The sequence below is a fragment of the Antechinus flavipes genome, chromosome 1, assembly GCF_016432865.1.
Source record: "Antechinus flavipes isolate AdamAnt ecotype Samford, QLD, Australia chromosome 1, AdamAnt_v2, whole genome shotgun sequence".
In the NCBI taxonomy this organism is placed as follows: Eukaryota; Metazoa; Chordata; class Mammalia; order Dasyuromorphia; family Dasyuridae; genus Antechinus; species Antechinus flavipes.
The window spans coordinates 691,442,347-691,459,199 of record NC_067398.1 but is presented as its reverse complement, the minus strand read 5'-3'; the positions used below and the strand labels follow the sequence as shown (position 1 = coordinate 691,459,199).

The following is a 16,853-nucleotide window of genomic DNA, read 5'->3' as shown; positions in this document are numbered from 1 at the left end:
GCCACCTCCTGCGCCTCCTCCCCCTGCACCAGCTGGCCCCGAAATTCAGAGCAGAAGGAGCAGCAGGCAGCGGGGCTGGCTTCCGAGAGCTTCCTGCAGGTCAAGCAGGAAAGGGGGCGGGCAGTGGGGAGGGAGAGGAGGACCAAACCAGAGGAAGTCAGCTGGTCAGCAAAACCCACAGCTTCAAAGGCCCAACTCGGGGTTTCAAAGCGTCTGATGACCGCCAGGCTCCAGCCCGGTCATCGCGGCCCCCCCACAGCCGGGCAAGCGGGGGCCCCCCTTCAATCCTCCCAGACCGCCCCCCTGTCTCTGAGGAGGGGGCCGGAGACATCTCCTTCCTTGTCTGTCTAAAGGACAGATCTTGGGGAGGGGTGAGAAAGGCGGGGGCCCGGAGCCCAGCACAGTGCCCGGCCCAGCTGGGCGGCCCCAACGAGTCCCCAGAGGAGGTGGGGACAAACAAACCCAAAAGGGGCGCTCTCTGTTTAGCTACATGCTCTGGGCTTGTCTTCCCTTGAAGCAGGCTCTGCCTTCGGGGGCTTCCTCGCCTCCATTGGGTTCCAAGTAAGATTCTACCTTGAAGGCTTTCTTCTTTTTAATTGGCTGCTTGGGGTTATCCGCCAACAGTGGACTGAGGGGGCCATGGCGCTTTAGGCTCCGGGCCCAGCAGGCCGGGGAAGCCCTCTCTGACCGCTAGCGAGCAGGCCTCCCCGCTCCGCAGCAGACACAGGTGCCCTAGGCTCAGGAGGACGCCGCTTGCCCAAGGTCCCGAGAGGGTCAGTGCCCAAGAAAGGACTTCAGCGGAGGCCAGCCAAGGCCGGCGTCCCATCCATGCCAGCAGGCCCAAGCCTGGCGTCCGCGCCAGCAGCCCCCAGCTGTAAGGACAGGCGGTCCTCCTCTCCCCTCTCCCCGTATTTCACAACCCAAAAATTCACTCTATTTCAGGTGGAAAAGTACCGTGGAAAGAACACCGACCTTGGAGTCCACTCAGACCAAGGTCAAGCACCAACTCTGCCCTCACCCACTTGACAAGGCTTGGGCTCCACAGGGGTCAAACAAGGAGGCTCGGTGACCTCCGAGTTCCGCTTCTGTGACTCTCGATTTTCTTATCTGCAAAAGGAGAGAGTCTAAAGGATGTCCGAGGTCCTGGGCGCCACACCGGCTCTCCCCTGCCCGGGGGAGACATACCCTCCTCTCCGGGAACACACCGCAGCTCCACCCCACTGACCCAAGGAGGCCGGTGCTGCCGGGCACCCGCTCCCCAGGGGCTGCCGCCTCGCGGGGTCATCGCTCCCTCTTCCTAAGGAACGACTGTCCCCTGTCCCATCTCCGACGGCCTCCGGAGCCCAGCCTCCTCTCCGTCCGGGACACAAGGCTGCGGGCCTCACACTCACAGCCCCGGGCGCTGGGAGAGCTCGGACACACCGCAGGAAGCGCTTCACACGAGATGCCCGTGAAGAGCTTCGGGTACAGACAAGAAGTGGGGTAAATAACACCCTCCAAGCGGACAGCGGGGGCCACTGCTCCACTAAGTGTAGCAGACACAGAAGCAAACGGATTCAGCCACGTCACCCGGCGAGTCTGCAGAGCAAACCCTGTATCCCTGTCCCCGGGTCCCGGTCTCTCCCGCCTCCCGGCTTCTCTCTCCTCCCCTCTCCTCCATCCCTCCCCCCCCTCTCCCTCTCTTCCCAGGGCACAGCTCCAGCAAGGCTGGCAGCTCAGTGGTGACAGGAGGGCCCCCGTCAGCAGGAAGAGCTCAGGTGCCGCGGGAAACGGAGCTTTTTCCTCTTATAGACTTGGCGGGGGCTATTTATAGCCTAGCCCAGCTCTGCTCCAACAGGGACAGAAAGGCAAAATCAGTTTCCTGCTGAAACTAACTCTCGATCGCTCGCTCCCTCCCTCCCTCCCTCCCTTCTTTCCTCTCTCCCTCTCTCTCTCACACACACACATTCATTTTTCTCTCATATATACACACATTTCCTCTCATTTTTCTCACATACACTCACTTTCCTCACAACACACTTTTCTTCTCACACACACTCACTTTTCTCTCTCACACACACTCACTTTTCTCTCTCACACTTTTCTTATACACACTCTCACTTTTCTCCCACACATTCTCATTCTTCTCATATATACACACATTTCCTCTCATTTTTCTCACATACACTCACTTTCCTCACAACACACTTTTCTCTCTCACACACACACTCACTTTTCTCTCTCACACACTTTTCTCATATACACTTTTCTCCCACACGTTCTCATTCTTCTCATATATACACACACATTTCCTCTCACTTTTCTCACACACATTTCTCACTTTTCTCACACTCATTTTTAATCTCATTATACACACACTCACTTTTCTTACACATACTCAACTTTTCTCACACTCATTTTTAATCTCATTATACACACATTTCCCCTCACTTTTCTCACACACACATTTTTCTCACACTTACTTTTCTCACACATTCTCATTTTTCTCATATATACACACATTTCCTTTCACTTTTCTCACACACACTTTTATCACACTTCTCTCACTCTTCTCATACACTCACTTTTCTCTTACATACTTTTCTCACACTTCTCACACACTCACTTTCCTCATATACATTTTTCTCACATACATTCTCATTTCTCTCTCATATATACACACATTTTTCTCACTTTTCTTACACACATTTCCTCTCACTTTTCTCACTCATTTTTAATCTCATTATACACACATTTTCTCTCACTTTTCTCACACATTGTCTCATTTTTCTCACATACACTCACTTTCCTCACAACATGCTCATTTTTCTCATATATACATATTTTCTCTCACTTTTCTCACATACACTCATTTCTCGCGCGCACACACACACACACACACACACACACTCTCTCTCTCTCTCTCTCTCTCTCACACAGCAACCTCTGCCACCCAACCTCATCCCTTCTGGTCTATTTAAAGTTCTCCTCTACAAGAGACATTTGCCAGTCCACCAAAGCAAAGGAGACCCAACAGCATGAAGACATCTGGGAAAATGTCCAAAGGCCTGTACAGGTCTTTGTTCTGCTATCAGGCACTGTGACCTTGGGCTAATACTTCCTCTTCCCTGAGTCTCAGTTTCCTCCTTAATAAAGGGAAGGTCCTGCAATGTGGAAGTTTGTTTTGATTGTCTACATGTGTGTTACCAGGGCATATTCTCTTTTTTTCCTCCCAATAGAAGAGAAGATGAATGAAAAAAAAATTCTTATTAACTGGAAATCTTTTTTCATAAAATAAAGTGTTTAAATGAGGTCTCTTCTAGCTCTGACATCCTGAGTCTATGGAGAGACATAACACCTGCCCAAAAGGCCCCTCCAATGTGCCAGATGAGGAGAAAGAAGAAACCTGATTTCCACCGCCATCTCCAAAACTGTGCTGAAGATAGAAATACACTTTAGGGCCCAGAGATTAAAGAAACCTACACAGTCAACATGAAACATTGGCGAGCCCTCAAGGAGTCTGAGAAAGGTGGTGTTTACCCAAAGTACAAGCGGAGAAGTCCCTCGATTTCTCAGGGCCTCAGTTTCCCCATCTGCAAAGGGAGGATAATAGCAGGCTCCTCCTCCCAGGATGAAATGAGCTAATGTGTACAAATGCCAACGGGCCAGAGAACACATTACCAGTCGCCTTCTCACGGAGTTCAGACAGGAACAGCCCCCAGGGGCCCCTGGAGAGTTCACTGTGAGCCTCTTCTGGGCTAGTACGGCAGCAGGGAAAGTGACCGGCAGGGCACGGACTTTCTTCTCCCCCATCCACGACGGACACGACTTCAGTTCTTCGGCTGGGTCTCTGGAGTTTGAGGGCTTTCATTTCACATAGTTCAGAGGCCAAAAGTTATTTGCTGTGACAACACCCGCTGAAAATGCTCTCAAACGTTTCTCCACATTCCATCCGGGCAGCCAAGGGACCGTTTTATCTGTCTATCGGTCCCAAGGCCTTCTAGATGGCGAATCTGCAAGGCCAGTTTGGGGTCTGTATTTGTAGCACACAGATTTGTCCTCGGCTTACAGAGGCAAAGCCGTGGCATTCTGGGCCCCTGAGCCCCTCTTGCTTGGGGGCCAGTAGGTTTTCCGATTTTATAACCTACAGTGAGGTGCTGAATGTTTTCAACTATTTCCTAACATAATCTGTAGCAACAGTATTATTAATAATTTTCTTTAAAAAAAAAAAAAAAGCAATGTGGCGTAGCAGAAAGAGAGCTGGTCTTGGAGTCTGAAAGGCCCGTGTTTAAGGCCCACCCCGACCATTCTAACCGTTCCCTTCTGACGAGTGACAAGAGCTGGAGGAGCCTCAGTAAGCCCCGTCACAGCAGCCACGAGGAAACGTCAATCCCTACAGAACTGTTAGCTGCTGTCAGCACTCGCCGGGCCGACCTGGAAGGGCAGGGGGAGGGCACTCTGGCCAAAGCTGCCCCATCTGAGGGCCATCGGCCTCCCCGTAGGGACCGGAGCCCTGCTGTGGAGGTCTACGAACCCTCCCTGGCCCCCTCCTCCAACGGAGGCCAGGCTGGAGCCCTGGAGTCCAGGAGACAAAGCCGGACCGGGGCCTGGGCAGGGCCCACAGCCTCAACCTTCCTCCACAGGTGGGCTCCGACACCCAAGGAGAGGCCGGCGGGGAGATTTACTCCAGAAATACCACCTATGAATCCCAGGCGCGGCCTCGTGTTCGGGGAAGGAGGTGCGGCTGTGCCCCGACCTGTCAACTGAGGGAGGGTCTCCTAGGGAAACGCCCGGTGAGCCCCAGCTGAGCAGCGCAGGCCAGTCTCACCATCCAAGGCCTCGGCCCGAGCTGCTGCCAAAGTCACTGGGATTCCATTTGTTCTACCGTGTCCTCACTCACTTATCTAAGGATCTGATATATTTGTCTTCTTCAAAATGTTCCTTTACCCCTAAAAACAGGCAGGCGTTTGGGCAGCCTCATGCTTCCAAATATTTTTCCCAGTGCCTGGGAGGCACGCGCCCTATTCTGTTCTCAATGCCCAGATTGACGGGGCCAGGGTCGAGAGGACCCGAGTTCAAATCCAGCTTCAGACACTTACTGAAGGCTGTGCCCCCTGGGTAACGTCACTTCTGTCCCAAGTGAATAACTGAAACAAAAACAGAGCCCACCTGGGGGGGAGGGGGAGAAGCGGAACCATCTGCTCAGGGGCTCACCGCACAAAGGCTTGTCTGGCCGCTCCCTCTCCAGGGGTCTCCAAGGGCTCCCCAGACTCAAGCCCAGGCTCTCCCCCTGTAAGACTCATGGCCAGGATCTTCCCTCAACTGCCCCAGAAGTCTGCTTCTTGGTGATCCATCCTTCCCAATGGACACAGAGGAGGCACTACACCCGGGGGCCTTGGGCCCAGGGATCGGGCTCATCACACCCGGGAAAAGTCAGTTCTGGCAAGCAGCCAAGAGGAGAGAGCGAGGCGTCCATCAGGGAGTCATCCGGTCGTGGCCCCCGGGGCCGCCAGCGAAGAGAAGGTGAGCAGGGCAGCGGCTCCCCGGGGCCCCTCCGCCTGCCTCTTCGTCAGCCTAATTACAGAGTGGCCAGATGCACCCAAGCTGGTCCCCACGGGCGCGGGAGCAGGGCCCTTGAGGTTGCTGGCGTCACCGTGGCTCCCGTGGCGGCCGGCCCGCACTCCGGTTCAACCAGAGGATAGACAACAGAAAACTCTGCTCGCAAGGGGAGTGGGCTGGGTCCGAGCCAAGGGGCGCCTCCACCGCCAGGCTGAGCAGCCCTGGGAGTTCCTGCCTGTACACGTGTACATATGCATGCACACACGTGCAAATAGATGCATATATGTACCTATATGCATGCACATATACACATGCACAACTGAGAAAGTGCTTGCAAATGTGTGTTTTGTGTGATGCAGCCTCCTGCCAGGCGTCTCTGGACATTTTATCAGTCTCATAAAATAAAATAAGATAAAATTAAATTTAAAAGTACATCGCTACTCCCCCCAGAAGCATCAGATATACAAACCAAAGCAAACCGGACATTTGATGACCATCCCGTACATACATTCTAAGAAATGAAGCCTCCAATCCTTGCCCTCCCCACCCAGCCCCACTTTCCAAGGAGGAGAAACAAAGGCTCGACTCCCTCTCAGAAAAGCAACTCCTCCAGGCAGCTAACATCACATTGTCTTCTCTCTCTAGTGACATCCTGTCACTCACATGCTAGAAAGGAAAGATGCCAGAGCTGGAAGAGACGTGGGAGTCCCCTCCTCAATCCCACTCATTCTACGCTTGGAGAAACTGAGACCCAGAGAAGAGGCGGCTGGTCCAAAGTCACACGAGTGATGCGTCGGGGACGGAACTGGAGCGGGTGGCGGAGGGGAGGGACTGCTGGGCCGGGAGTGGGACGCTCCCCATCCCGGTGCCGTCATTTACTCCTGTGGGCCCTTGGGTAAGTCGCCTCCCCCGACTGCTCGGTGTTTGGGAAAAGGTGCCGGAGGCCCTCCAAGGTCCCCAAACTCCACATCCAAGTCTCTCCTCGGATCCAGACCCGTTCTTTCCACCCCATCACGGTTCCCTCTAGTGTTTCACCTTTTCAAAGGAAATTCTAGGCTAACTCCAAGCTCCCCCTCCCCCCAAGCCTCTAACCGGAGGCGTTAGAGTGACCGCTCAGGGCTCAGGGATCACCATAAGCACACACAGCCTGCCAGGGCCCCGAAAACCAGCGCCCTGCCGGTAAAGCCAAGGCCCGGAGCTCACCGATCAGAGACCGCGGCGCCCAAGGGCAGGGAGCCGTCCCAGGCCAGCCCAGGAACAAGCGCCTCCTCTCCCTGTGCTCCCAATCTCGGAGATCAGAGCCGGGCATTCAGAACCGCCCACTGCAATCAGAGTCCCCGAGCACTTTTGCATACACAGTCTTATCTGGCTCTGGCCCGCCTGGGAAAGGAGAAAGTTCCCTCTGCTCCCTATCATCTGCCCCAGAGCACCAAATAAAAGTATGTAAAGGAAGGGCGGGCTTCTGGGGGGCGGCAGGAGGCCCCCCTCACTAACAGGAGAGAAAAGTGAGGCGCAGGACCCACTGACCCCCAGCCAGTAAATGGCAGCGTCAGGACCTGGCCCAGGAAACCCGACGCCCGCACAGGTGGGTCCTTCTAACCCGAAGCCTTAGCAGGAAAGCCCCTTGGGGAGCGTCTGACAGGCCGCCACTCCAAGCCTCTTTCCTGGAATCCCTAAGCCAGAGGGCGGAATGAGAGTTCCAGGAGTCCGATTACCCAGGAGAGCTGGAGGAGTGGACAAAGGGGGATCAGGTTTCCCCGGAGGGAGGGAAAGGGGAGGAGGGAGCAGTGGGGGAGGGGAGCAGCTGCAGGCCGCGCCCCACCCCCAGCCTGTGGAGAAGCTGCTAACTGGTTCCCTTCCCAGAGGCCCGGCTGCCCCTGGGCCTGGAGGCTGGGCTGGGCTCTCCTTCCCCCATTAGCCAGGCCTGGGGGGAGTGCTCTGAAGCCCCCAAGGTAACATCAGTGGGGGCAGCCCCAGCACCCCCCACCCCAGGGAGCCCAAAGGGATCATCTCTGTAAGGCTCTGCAGACCCCAGGGAGCTCCCCTCCAGGTTCTCCTCCCCCCAGCCAGTGCCTGGGCACCTCTCCCACCCTCACCCCTGCCTGGGCCCAGACCCCAGGTGCTTCAGCCGCTCCCCCACTCCCCCAATCTGGGCCCCGCGGGAGGCAGGCGGCAGCCCCCCAGAGACTCCCCCAGAGGCGGCCTGGCCTCCAGTCCTGCCTGTGCCCCAGAGGGCTCTTTCATGCTCTGCCCCCACCCCAGCCCAACCCCCAAAGGAGGGGAAGGCTGGCACCCCCAGCCCCCCACCCAGCAGAGAGGGCAGCTCCTGGGGCCCATACAGTCAGGGGTGGAAACTTCCAGAGCCTCCCAACTGGGGAGGGCCTGGGGAGACCCAGAGCAGGACTAAAGGGAGAGAGGTGCCCACCCCCACGGGGCTTTCCCGCCCTCAGTCACAGAGAACAGTCTCCAGCTAGCTCCCTGGTGTCCACAAGGGCCCCCACTTCCCAGGCTCTTTGACTGGGGGGCTCTCCCCAGAGTTCTCACAAAGTGGCAGCCCCCGGAGCTTTTCCCCTCTGGGAAGGGGAAGGGAGGCCATTCAGGAGACCCAGCTGAGGGGGCCAGTGACCGGACAGCTGGGTGAGTGTCACCCAAGAGGAGCCCAGGCTCAGACCTCCCCTCGACCACGGGCACTGACCTAGCGAACACTGGAACATACTTAACAGAGACGAAAATGCAGGGGACCTGGCTGATGTGACCATGAGGGTCTCCCGGACCAAGCAGCCCCAACAATCCAGATGTCTGGTCTAATGCCCCCCGGTTTCTATCTGAGACTGACGCCACCGTCCCAGGCCTCCTGAGCCACTGGAGGAGACCAAGAGAGAAGCCACCTAGGCCACAAGGGGCAAAGCTATGACCAGGACCCCCCCCCCACCTTCTCCTCCCCCTGAGCTTTCTCGGAGGTCAAGGTGAGGGGGCTCAGAGACTCACACAGACCCAGTTCAAATGCCACCTCTTGGGTCCCAGCTCCCTCCTCTGCTGCAAGAAGTGGCCCCGAGGTCCCCTGCTCTGTCCTTTCTATCTGGGGGCAGCGTCCGGGGTGGGGGAGGGCGGATAGCAAACGCAGACTCAGCAGACCCAGCCCTGACACCGTCTCGCTGTGTGGGAGGACCCGCCACCCCAGGCTCTCCCAAAGGCATAAGGGCAGCTCACTTTGTGGGAGCCAGAAGCGGGAAAGAGGGCTGAGTGAGCTGTGGTTTGTGGGGGCAATGGGAGCCCCAAGAAAGGATGAGCGGCAGGATGTCAGAAAAGCCCAGACAGACTTCGATGAACAGAGGCCGAGTGAAGGGAGCAGGACCAGAACACCCAACACGGCAACAGCAACGGCCTGGGATGATCCGCTGGTGGACTTGGCCCTTCTCAGCAACGGGGTGGCCCGGGCCAAGTCCAATGGACGTGGGATGGAAAGTGCCATCCACCTCCAGAGAGGACCATCGAGTCGGGATGCCCGGCTTTTTTGTGTTTTTTCTGTTTTTTGTTTTCTTACGGATTTTCCCTTTTCCTCTAATTCCTCTTTTACGACATGACTAATGTGGAAATAAGTTTAAAATAATTGTGCTTCTATAACTTATGTCAGATTGCTTGTTTGGGGGAAGGGGAAGGAAAGGAAGAGAGGAGAAAACAACCAAAGTGAATGTTGAAAACTATATATATAAAGTGAAAAAAATACTAAGTGAAAATACAATAAAATGGGAGCCCCACAGCCCTGCCTAGTGCCAGCCTCACACGGCCGTTCTGACACTCAGGAGCCCTGGCTTTAGGACCAGAAGAGCCCAAAGAGACCAATTCCTACCTTTAACAGATGAGGAAACTGAGGCATGGGGAGGTTCATGTGAAGCAGACCTCTGTGTCAGTCAGTAGAATGTTTGGAGCTTTGTCACACACTTTTCCAAACCTATGTAAGCACCACTAATACACACAAGCTCACATTTATAGAGCACCTTAAATTACTTCAAGAACCTATATAAATGTCAGTTAAAAAAAAGTCCACACTTTTCCAAAACACTTAAAGGTCAGCATACATTATTCCGTTTAGGCCTCGCAACCTCCTGGGGTTGTTGCTACCTTTATCGCAACTTTAGAGATAAGGACACTGAGGTCCTTATCGGGCCACTTTCACGGGGTCAGCCAGCTAGGGAGTAGCCAGAATGCCCACGGCCAGAGGAGGAAGGGCCTGGCCTCCTCCCCACCACTGGCTCCTCCCAGGGCAGGGCTGGGGGGCTTCCTCCCCTTGCCCCACGACTCACACAGAAGCTGTGGGAGCCAGCAAACGCCCCACAATAAAAAGCCCAAGGTAGGTCATGGAGTCACTGAGCTGGAGGGGGCCAAGGCCTCAAAGGCCAGGAAGAGGCGGCGGGCCCTGGACACGAGTCACAAAAAGCCGGGTTCTTCATCACTTGCTAGCTGTGGGAGCCAGGGCAAGGTACGTCATACCTTGGGGTCTCAGCTTGTGGTAAACGGAGCACTGGACCCAATGGCCAGTCAGGCCTGCCAGCCCAGTCCAACCCAAATTTGCTCCCAAGGAGCAAACAAAGGTCAGGTAAGTGACAGGCCCACAGTCACACAGGGAGTCAGAGAAAAGCCTACATTCACTTCCCAGACCTGAATCTCAAGCCAGCACTCTCCCTGAACCAGACTGCGTCCTGTCTAAATGCCAGCTGCTCAGGGGACGGTCACTCGTGTGTGTCTGTGTCTGTCTCCCCATCCATCTCTATGTCTCTGTCTCTATCTCTGTGTCTCTCTTCCTTTCCTCTTTGTCTCTATTTCTGTGTTTCTCTGTATCTCTATCTCTTGTATGTCTCTCCTGTCTCTATCTCTGTTTCTCTGTATCTCTATCTCTTGTGTGTCTCTCCTGTCTCTATCTCTGTGTCTGTGTCTATCTATTGTGTCTCTCCTCTCTGTCTCAATCTCTGTGTCTTTGTCTGTCTCTTTCCTATCTCTCTGTGTCTCTCTGTCTCTGTTTACCTCTGTCTGTCTATGTCTCTGTCTCTCTTCTGTCTCAATTTCTGTGTCTTTCCTCTATTTCCTTTCTATCTCTGTGTCTCTCTGTCTCTGTTTATCTGTGTCTCTGTCTCTCTGTCTCTATCTGTTTACATCTATGTCTGTCTATGTCTCTGTTTATCTCTGTCTCTGTCTCTCTTCTCTGTCTCAATTTCTGTGTCTTTCTCTATTTCCTCTCTATCTCTGTGTCTCTCTGTCTCTGTTTATCTGTGTCTCTCTGTTTAACTCTATGTCTATGTCTCTGTTTATCTCTGTCTCTGTCTGTCTTTCTCTCTTCTCTGTCTCAATTTCTGTGTCTTTCTCTAATTCCTCTCTATCTCTGTGTCTCTTTGTCTCTGTTTATCTCTGTGTCTCTCTGTCTCTATCTGTTTACCTCTATGTCTATGTCTCTGTTTATCTGTCTCTGTCTCTCTCTCTTCTCTGTCTCAATCTGTGTGTCTTTCTCTATTTCCTCTCTGTCTCTGTTTACCTCTATGTCTGTCTATGTCTCTATTTATCTCTGTCTCTGTTTACCTCTATGTCTATGTCTCTATTTATCTCTGTCTCTCTGTCTCTGTCTGTCTTTCTCTATTTCCTCTCTATCTCTGTTTATCTCTGTGTCTCTGTGTCTCTTATCTGTTTACCTCTATGTCTATGTCTCTATTTATCTCTGTCTCTGTGTCTCTCTGTTTAACTCTATGTCTATGTCTCTATTTATCTCTGTCTCTGTCTCTGTTTATCTCTCTCTCTCTCTCTCTGTGTCTCTCTGTCTCTGTTTATCTGTGTCTCTCTGTCTCTATCTGTTTACCTCTATGTCTATGTCTCTGTTTATCTCTGTCTCTCTTCTCTGTCTCAATCTGTGTGTCTTTCTCTATTTCCTCTCTATCTCTGTTTATCTCTGTCTCTCATCTGTTTATTTCTATGTCTATGTCTCTGTTTATCTCTCTCTTCTCTATCTCAATTTCTGTGTCTTTCTCCATTTCCTCTCTCTCTGTGTCTCTCTGTCTCTGTTTATCTGTTTATCTGTGTCTCTGTCTCTCTGTCTCTATCTGTTTACCTCTATGTCTGTCTATGTCTCTGTTTATCTCTGTCTCTGTCTGTCTCTCTCTCTTCTCTGTCTCAATCTGTGTGTCTTTCTCTATTTCCTCTCTGTCTCTGTTTATCTCTGTGTCTCTCTGTCTCTATCTGTTTACCTCTATGTCTGTCTATGTCTCTGTTTATCTCTGTCTCTGTCTCTCTTCTCTGTCTCAATCTGTGTGTCTTTCTCTATCTCCTCTCTATCTCTGTTTATCTCTGTGTCTCTTTGTCTCTTATCTGTTTACCTCTATGTCTATGTCTCTGTTTATCTCTCTCTCTCTTTTCTCTGTCTCAATCTGTGTGTCTTTCTCTATTTCCTCTCTATCTCTGTTTAACTCTGTGTCTCTGTGTCTCTATCTGTTTAACTCTATGTCTGTCTATGTCTCTGTTTATCTCTGTCTTTGTCTTTCTCCTGTCTCAATCTCTGTGTCTTTCTCTATTTCCTCTCTATCTCTGTGTCTCTTTGTCTCTGTTTATCTCTGTGTCTCTGTCTCTATCTGTTTACCTCTATGTCTATGTTTCTGTTTATCTCTGTCTCTCTTCTTTGTCTCAATCTGTCTTTCTCTATTTCCTCTCTATCTCTGTTTATCTCTGTGTCTCTTTGTCTCTTATCTGTTTACCTCTATGTCTATGTCTCTGTTTATCTCTCTCTCTCTTTTCTCTGTCTCAATCTGTGTGTCTTTCTCTATCTCCTCTCTATCTCTGTTTATCTCTGTGTCTCTTTGTCTCTTATCTGTTTACCTCTATGTCTATGTCTCTGTTTATCTCTCTCTCTCTTTTCTCTGTCTCAATCTGTGTGTCTTTCTCTATCTCCTCTCTATCTCTGTTTATCTCTGTGTCTCTTTGTCTCTTATCTGTTTACCTCTATGTCTATGTCTCTGTTTATCTCTCTCTTTTCTCTGTCTCAATCTGTGTGTCTTTCTCTATTTCCTCTCTATCTCTGTTTAACTCTGTGTCTCTGTGTCTCTGTGTCTCTATCTGTTTAACTCTATGTCTGTCTATGTCTCTGTTTATCTCTTTGTCTTTCTCTCTTCTGTCTCAATCTCTGTGTCTTTCTCTATTTCCTCTCTATCTCTGTGTCTCTTTGTCTCTGTTTATCTCTGTGTCTCTCTGTCTCTATCTGTTTACCTCTATGTCTGTCTATGTTTCTGTTTATCTCTGTCTCTCTTCTTTGTCTCAATCTGTCTTTCTCTATTTCCTCTCTATCTCTGTTTATCTCTGTCTCTCTGTCTCTTATCTGTTTACCTCTATGTCTATGTCTGTTTATCTCTCTCTTCTCTGTCTCAATTTCTATGTCTTTCTCTATTTCCTCTCTATCTCTGTGTCTCTCTGTCTCTGTTTATGTGTCTCTGTCTCTCTGTCTCTATCTGTTTACCTCTTATGTCTGTCTATGTCTCTGTTTATCTCTGTCTCTGTCTCTCTCTCTCTTCTCTGTCTCAATCTCGGTGTCTTTCTCTGTTTCCTCTCTATCTCTGTGTCTCTCTGTCTGTTTATCTCTGTGTCTCTGTCTCTATCTTTGTGATTCTGTTTCCTCTCTCTCTGTGTCTTTCTCTTCTCCTGTCCCTCTCCTGTCTGGAAGTCGCAGCTGTGGGGCACACAGAGGGAGGCTAAGTCACTCCTGACTCAAGCTCCTTTCTCCCATTCTGCTTCCGGGGGAGGGATGCCCCCCCCCAGCAGCCGGCCTGTACAAGCACCCCAAGATGAGCAGAGCGCTTCACAAAGAGGGCTTTCTTCGAAGCCGGAGGGGAGGGCTCCCCCACTTCACACTGAGACGAGCAGGGGGGAGTGACTTGCCCAGGGTCACCCGCTTTCAGCCTCTGCGGCAGGACTGGAAGGCAGGTCTCGCCAGCCACCTTCCGAGCCGAGCTTGTGTTTGAGGGCCTCACGGGGGGCCAAGGGCTCGGCTCTCCTTTGCCCCTCACAACAAGACTTCCTCGGAGGGGGCGAGTCTTGCCTGGAGCCCAGGTTTTCCTGAGCCTGACTCCATCTCTCTCGTGCCCAGACCACGGGGGAGAACCAGCCAGGTCACTCACTTGGGGAGTGGGCCACCAAGTAAGGGGGATGCCAGATCCCCGGCCCCAACAGCGGCCTGGAAAGGGCCCTCGAGCCAGCGGCTCCCCACGACCCCGGAGAAGGCAGGCCAGCCCTGTGGCTGGCGCCCCTCCCTGCCTGTGGGAGGGATCCCGTGACTGCTCCTTCTGAAGCACCCCGGGCCAGTCCCGGGCAGGCGGAGGGGGAGAGCCGGGCCAGCCGGGGTCCGGAACCCCAGTCTGGCCCTCGCTGCTCAGCAGCCACATGAATCACGAGATGTTTCGGGCCGGGACCAGTCCAAGACTCGCCCTCTGGCTACCCTGCTCTCGGGGAAGCCTCCGCCGCCGGAGAGGTCCGCTCTGAGAGGAGCGACCCCGTGTCCCACACCCGTGCCAGCGCTCAGCACCCTGCGAGGCCGGGCGACCAATGGCTGAGGGAGACTGCAGCAGACGGGCGTGGCTGGTCCAGCACCACACGGCCGGAAGCGCCCAGGGCCCGGCTCAGGTCTTCCAGACTCAGGCCCAGGCGCTTCTCCGACCCCGCTGGTGCGGCCTGAGTAATCCTTCCCCGCTGCCCGATTTCTCATCTGTAAACTTGGAAATGAGGGCCCTCCTCCCAGAGCCTTGGTGAGGGAGGAGCAGCGAGCTCACACTGGTAAAGCGCCCCGGGGCCTGCACACACCCAGAGGGCTGGCCGGGGCCCAGGGGACGAGGACTGGTCCTGAGACGGGAGGACCTGAGCCAAAATCTGGCCTCCAACACGCGGTGCTCCCTAGCCGGGTGACCCTGGCAGTGACTTCACCTCACCAAAAACGCCACGACCCCATCAACGTTCCTGGTTCCCGCCGCCCTTTACCAGCCGGCCGGGGGGCACCATCCCCGAGCACCGCCCTCTCCCACAGCGTGCTCCCCGAGTCCTCCCTCCCCCGGGCCCGGCCCCACCAGGTATGTTCTGTTTGTGACTCCGTGAGGATGAAGCCAGTGTCAGAACCGTGGGCTGCCCCCTCCCCACAGCTAGCACTGCTCAGCAGATTGGAGGGAAATGCAGAAATGGAAAAAATCCCACACCTCTCTTCCCAGAGGGGGGGCTGCGGGTCCGGACCCCCGCCTGTCCCGGCTGACGTGCAGCTTGAGTTCTGCAGGGCCGCCCCCTCCTCCCGCACCCACTTTTTTAGGCTTTGATCTGAAGGGCCGCTGGGGGCCGGATGAATTAGAAGCGAGGGTGCTATAGGAAGCAGAGGTCAAGGAGAACCTTTGCGAAGACTTGCATGAGTTGGGAAGGGCCCGGTGAGATCTCCCGGACCCCGGCGACTCTGCCCAATGTCAGCCGGCAGAGACAGGCAAACCCCACGTGCTGGGTGCAGGACCAGCCCTCTCTGGCCCGTGCTCCAGCTCCGGGGAAGCCCCACGGGGCAGAAAAGGGGCCTCCCATTACCCATACATATAACTTGTAAATAAAAAGCTATTAAAAAAAAAAAAAAAAAGGAAAGGAAAGGGGCCTCCCTCGTCCTCGCGCGCAGAGAAGTCGCCGAACCCGGAGCGGCGGGCACGGAACCGCCCGGAAGCCTCCGGACCCCACTCGTAACTCTGGCCTGCGGCGGCTTCCCGACACTCGGGTAACGCAGAACAAGGCACTCCCCAGAGCCAGAGAGCTCCCGTCCGGAGCCTCGCGACGCCGCCTCATCTGCCACAGGGAGACCACGGGGAGCGCTTCCAGTTGGGCCCGTCCAGGACTTGAGGAACGGATCTCAAAGCTCACTGCATTTGGCAGTCCAGGGGACCGAGTTCAAATCCACCTCAGATGCTTACTCGTTAGCCGGGTGACCCTAGCTTATGACCGCTCTGAGCTGCAGCTTTCTCAGACGTAAACGGGAACAGCTCGATCCAGATCGGAAGGGACCTCAAAGGCCAGAAAGTCCAAGTCCCTCATTTTACAGAGGAGGAAACTGAGGCAGAAGTCAGTCACCCAGGGTCCAAAAGGCATTCACACCGGAGCCCTCCCAGTCCAAACCCCGTATTCCCAGCACCCCCTCCGTGCTGCCTGGAAAGAGGCAAATTGAGGACAAATAAACAGCAAGTGATGTCACCCAGCAGGTGGCCAACATATGAACTGCATTAGGCTCCTGGCATGTCCCCTCCCCGTTCTGGTTTGACAGACGGAGGGGCCCAGAGGGGGGAGTCTCTGATCCACTGGCTCCCAGGCCAGTCCATCCCACCAGCTCGAGGAACAGTTTCTGGCTCTCTGACCCTGGTCAGGGCGACGGTCAGGCCAGAGGAGCGAAGCTCACATTTCTGGGCTTCCCTGGGGCCCCGTTAGCCCGCCAGCCCTCCGGCCTCGCATCAGCTGCAGGCAAAGTTCCCCGTAATCCCCCTCTGAGGGGTTCCCAGAGGCTGGGGAGCGGGGTGGGAGGGGGCAGAGCCACTAGTGGAAGCAGCAGGGAGGTCCTGAGCTAACCCTTTCCCCATTCTGGAGCAGGGGAAGATCAGGCAGGAAAGAGAGGAAGGGGGCGGCAAGAAAGGAAAGCACACCAATCCAGAAAAATGCAGCCCGAGCCAGAAAATGTCAGCGGCGGCTCTCCAAGAGAGGGAAATGATTCAAGGGGACAAGCGGCCCCAGAGACCAGGGGAGGCCCGAGGGCCCAGAGATAGCCCGCTCCGGCCCAGCCCCCTGCACCCTTCCCCCACTCTCCAAAGGAGAGGCCGGCCCTGCCCCTCCCAGCTCTCGCCTCCCACCCCGACAAGCCTTCCCGGGAGCAGCAAGGAGCTCCTTCTAAAAGGATCCTGGAGCACAGTAAACAGGAACTGCAAAGGGCTAAAATGTGCCCGGGTCAGGCTGACTGCACTTGTTCTTACAGTCCCGGCATCGCCCTGAGGGGAACGTGAGCTCCCTGCAGCTGGGGTCCCGCTGAGTCTCCCTGGGCCTCAGGGCCCCCAACTATGGGCAGACCCCAAGCCTCTCCCGCTGCTGCCCAGGCCCCGCTGGCATCGCCGGGCAGAACTCGGACACAGGGACACAGGCCAGGCTGCAGTGGCAGAGTGGGCATGGGGCCGCACAGACCCCCCCCAGGCCCCGCTGGCATCGCCAGACAGAACTCGGACAGAAGGACACAGGCCGGGCTGCAGTGGCAGAGTGGGCATGGGGCCGCTGTTCTTTGTGCAGACCCCCCCCCC

The 16,853-nt window shown here is 54.5% G+C and overlaps 2 protein-coding genes across 3 annotated transcripts in view; one reads left to right on the top strand and one right to left on the bottom strand.

The window, feature by feature from the left end:
* Window positions 1-16,853, bottom strand: part of NCOR2 (nuclear receptor corepressor 2) — a 267,487-nt gene that overhangs the window by 245,486 nt on the left and 5,148 nt on the right. The gene's annotated exons all lie outside the window — the stretch shown is intronic.
* On the top strand, window positions 8,696-16,341 carry LOC127545386 (uncharacterized). Of its 2 annotated transcripts, none has more exons than XM_051972644.1 (2): window positions 8,696-10,689; window positions 11,769-16,341. In XM_051972644.1, the coding sequence occupies exons 1-2, from the start codon at window positions 10,247-10,249 to the stop codon at window positions 12,598-12,600; spliced, it is 1,275 nt and encodes a 424-aa protein (XP_051828604.1). In that variant the 5' UTR covers window positions 8,696-10,246; the 3' UTR covers window positions 12,601-16,341. The 2 variants fall into 2 exon arrangements, with proteins under 2 accessions (XP_051828604.1, XP_051828605.1); XM_051972645.1 differs by having other exon boundaries at window positions 11,633-16,341.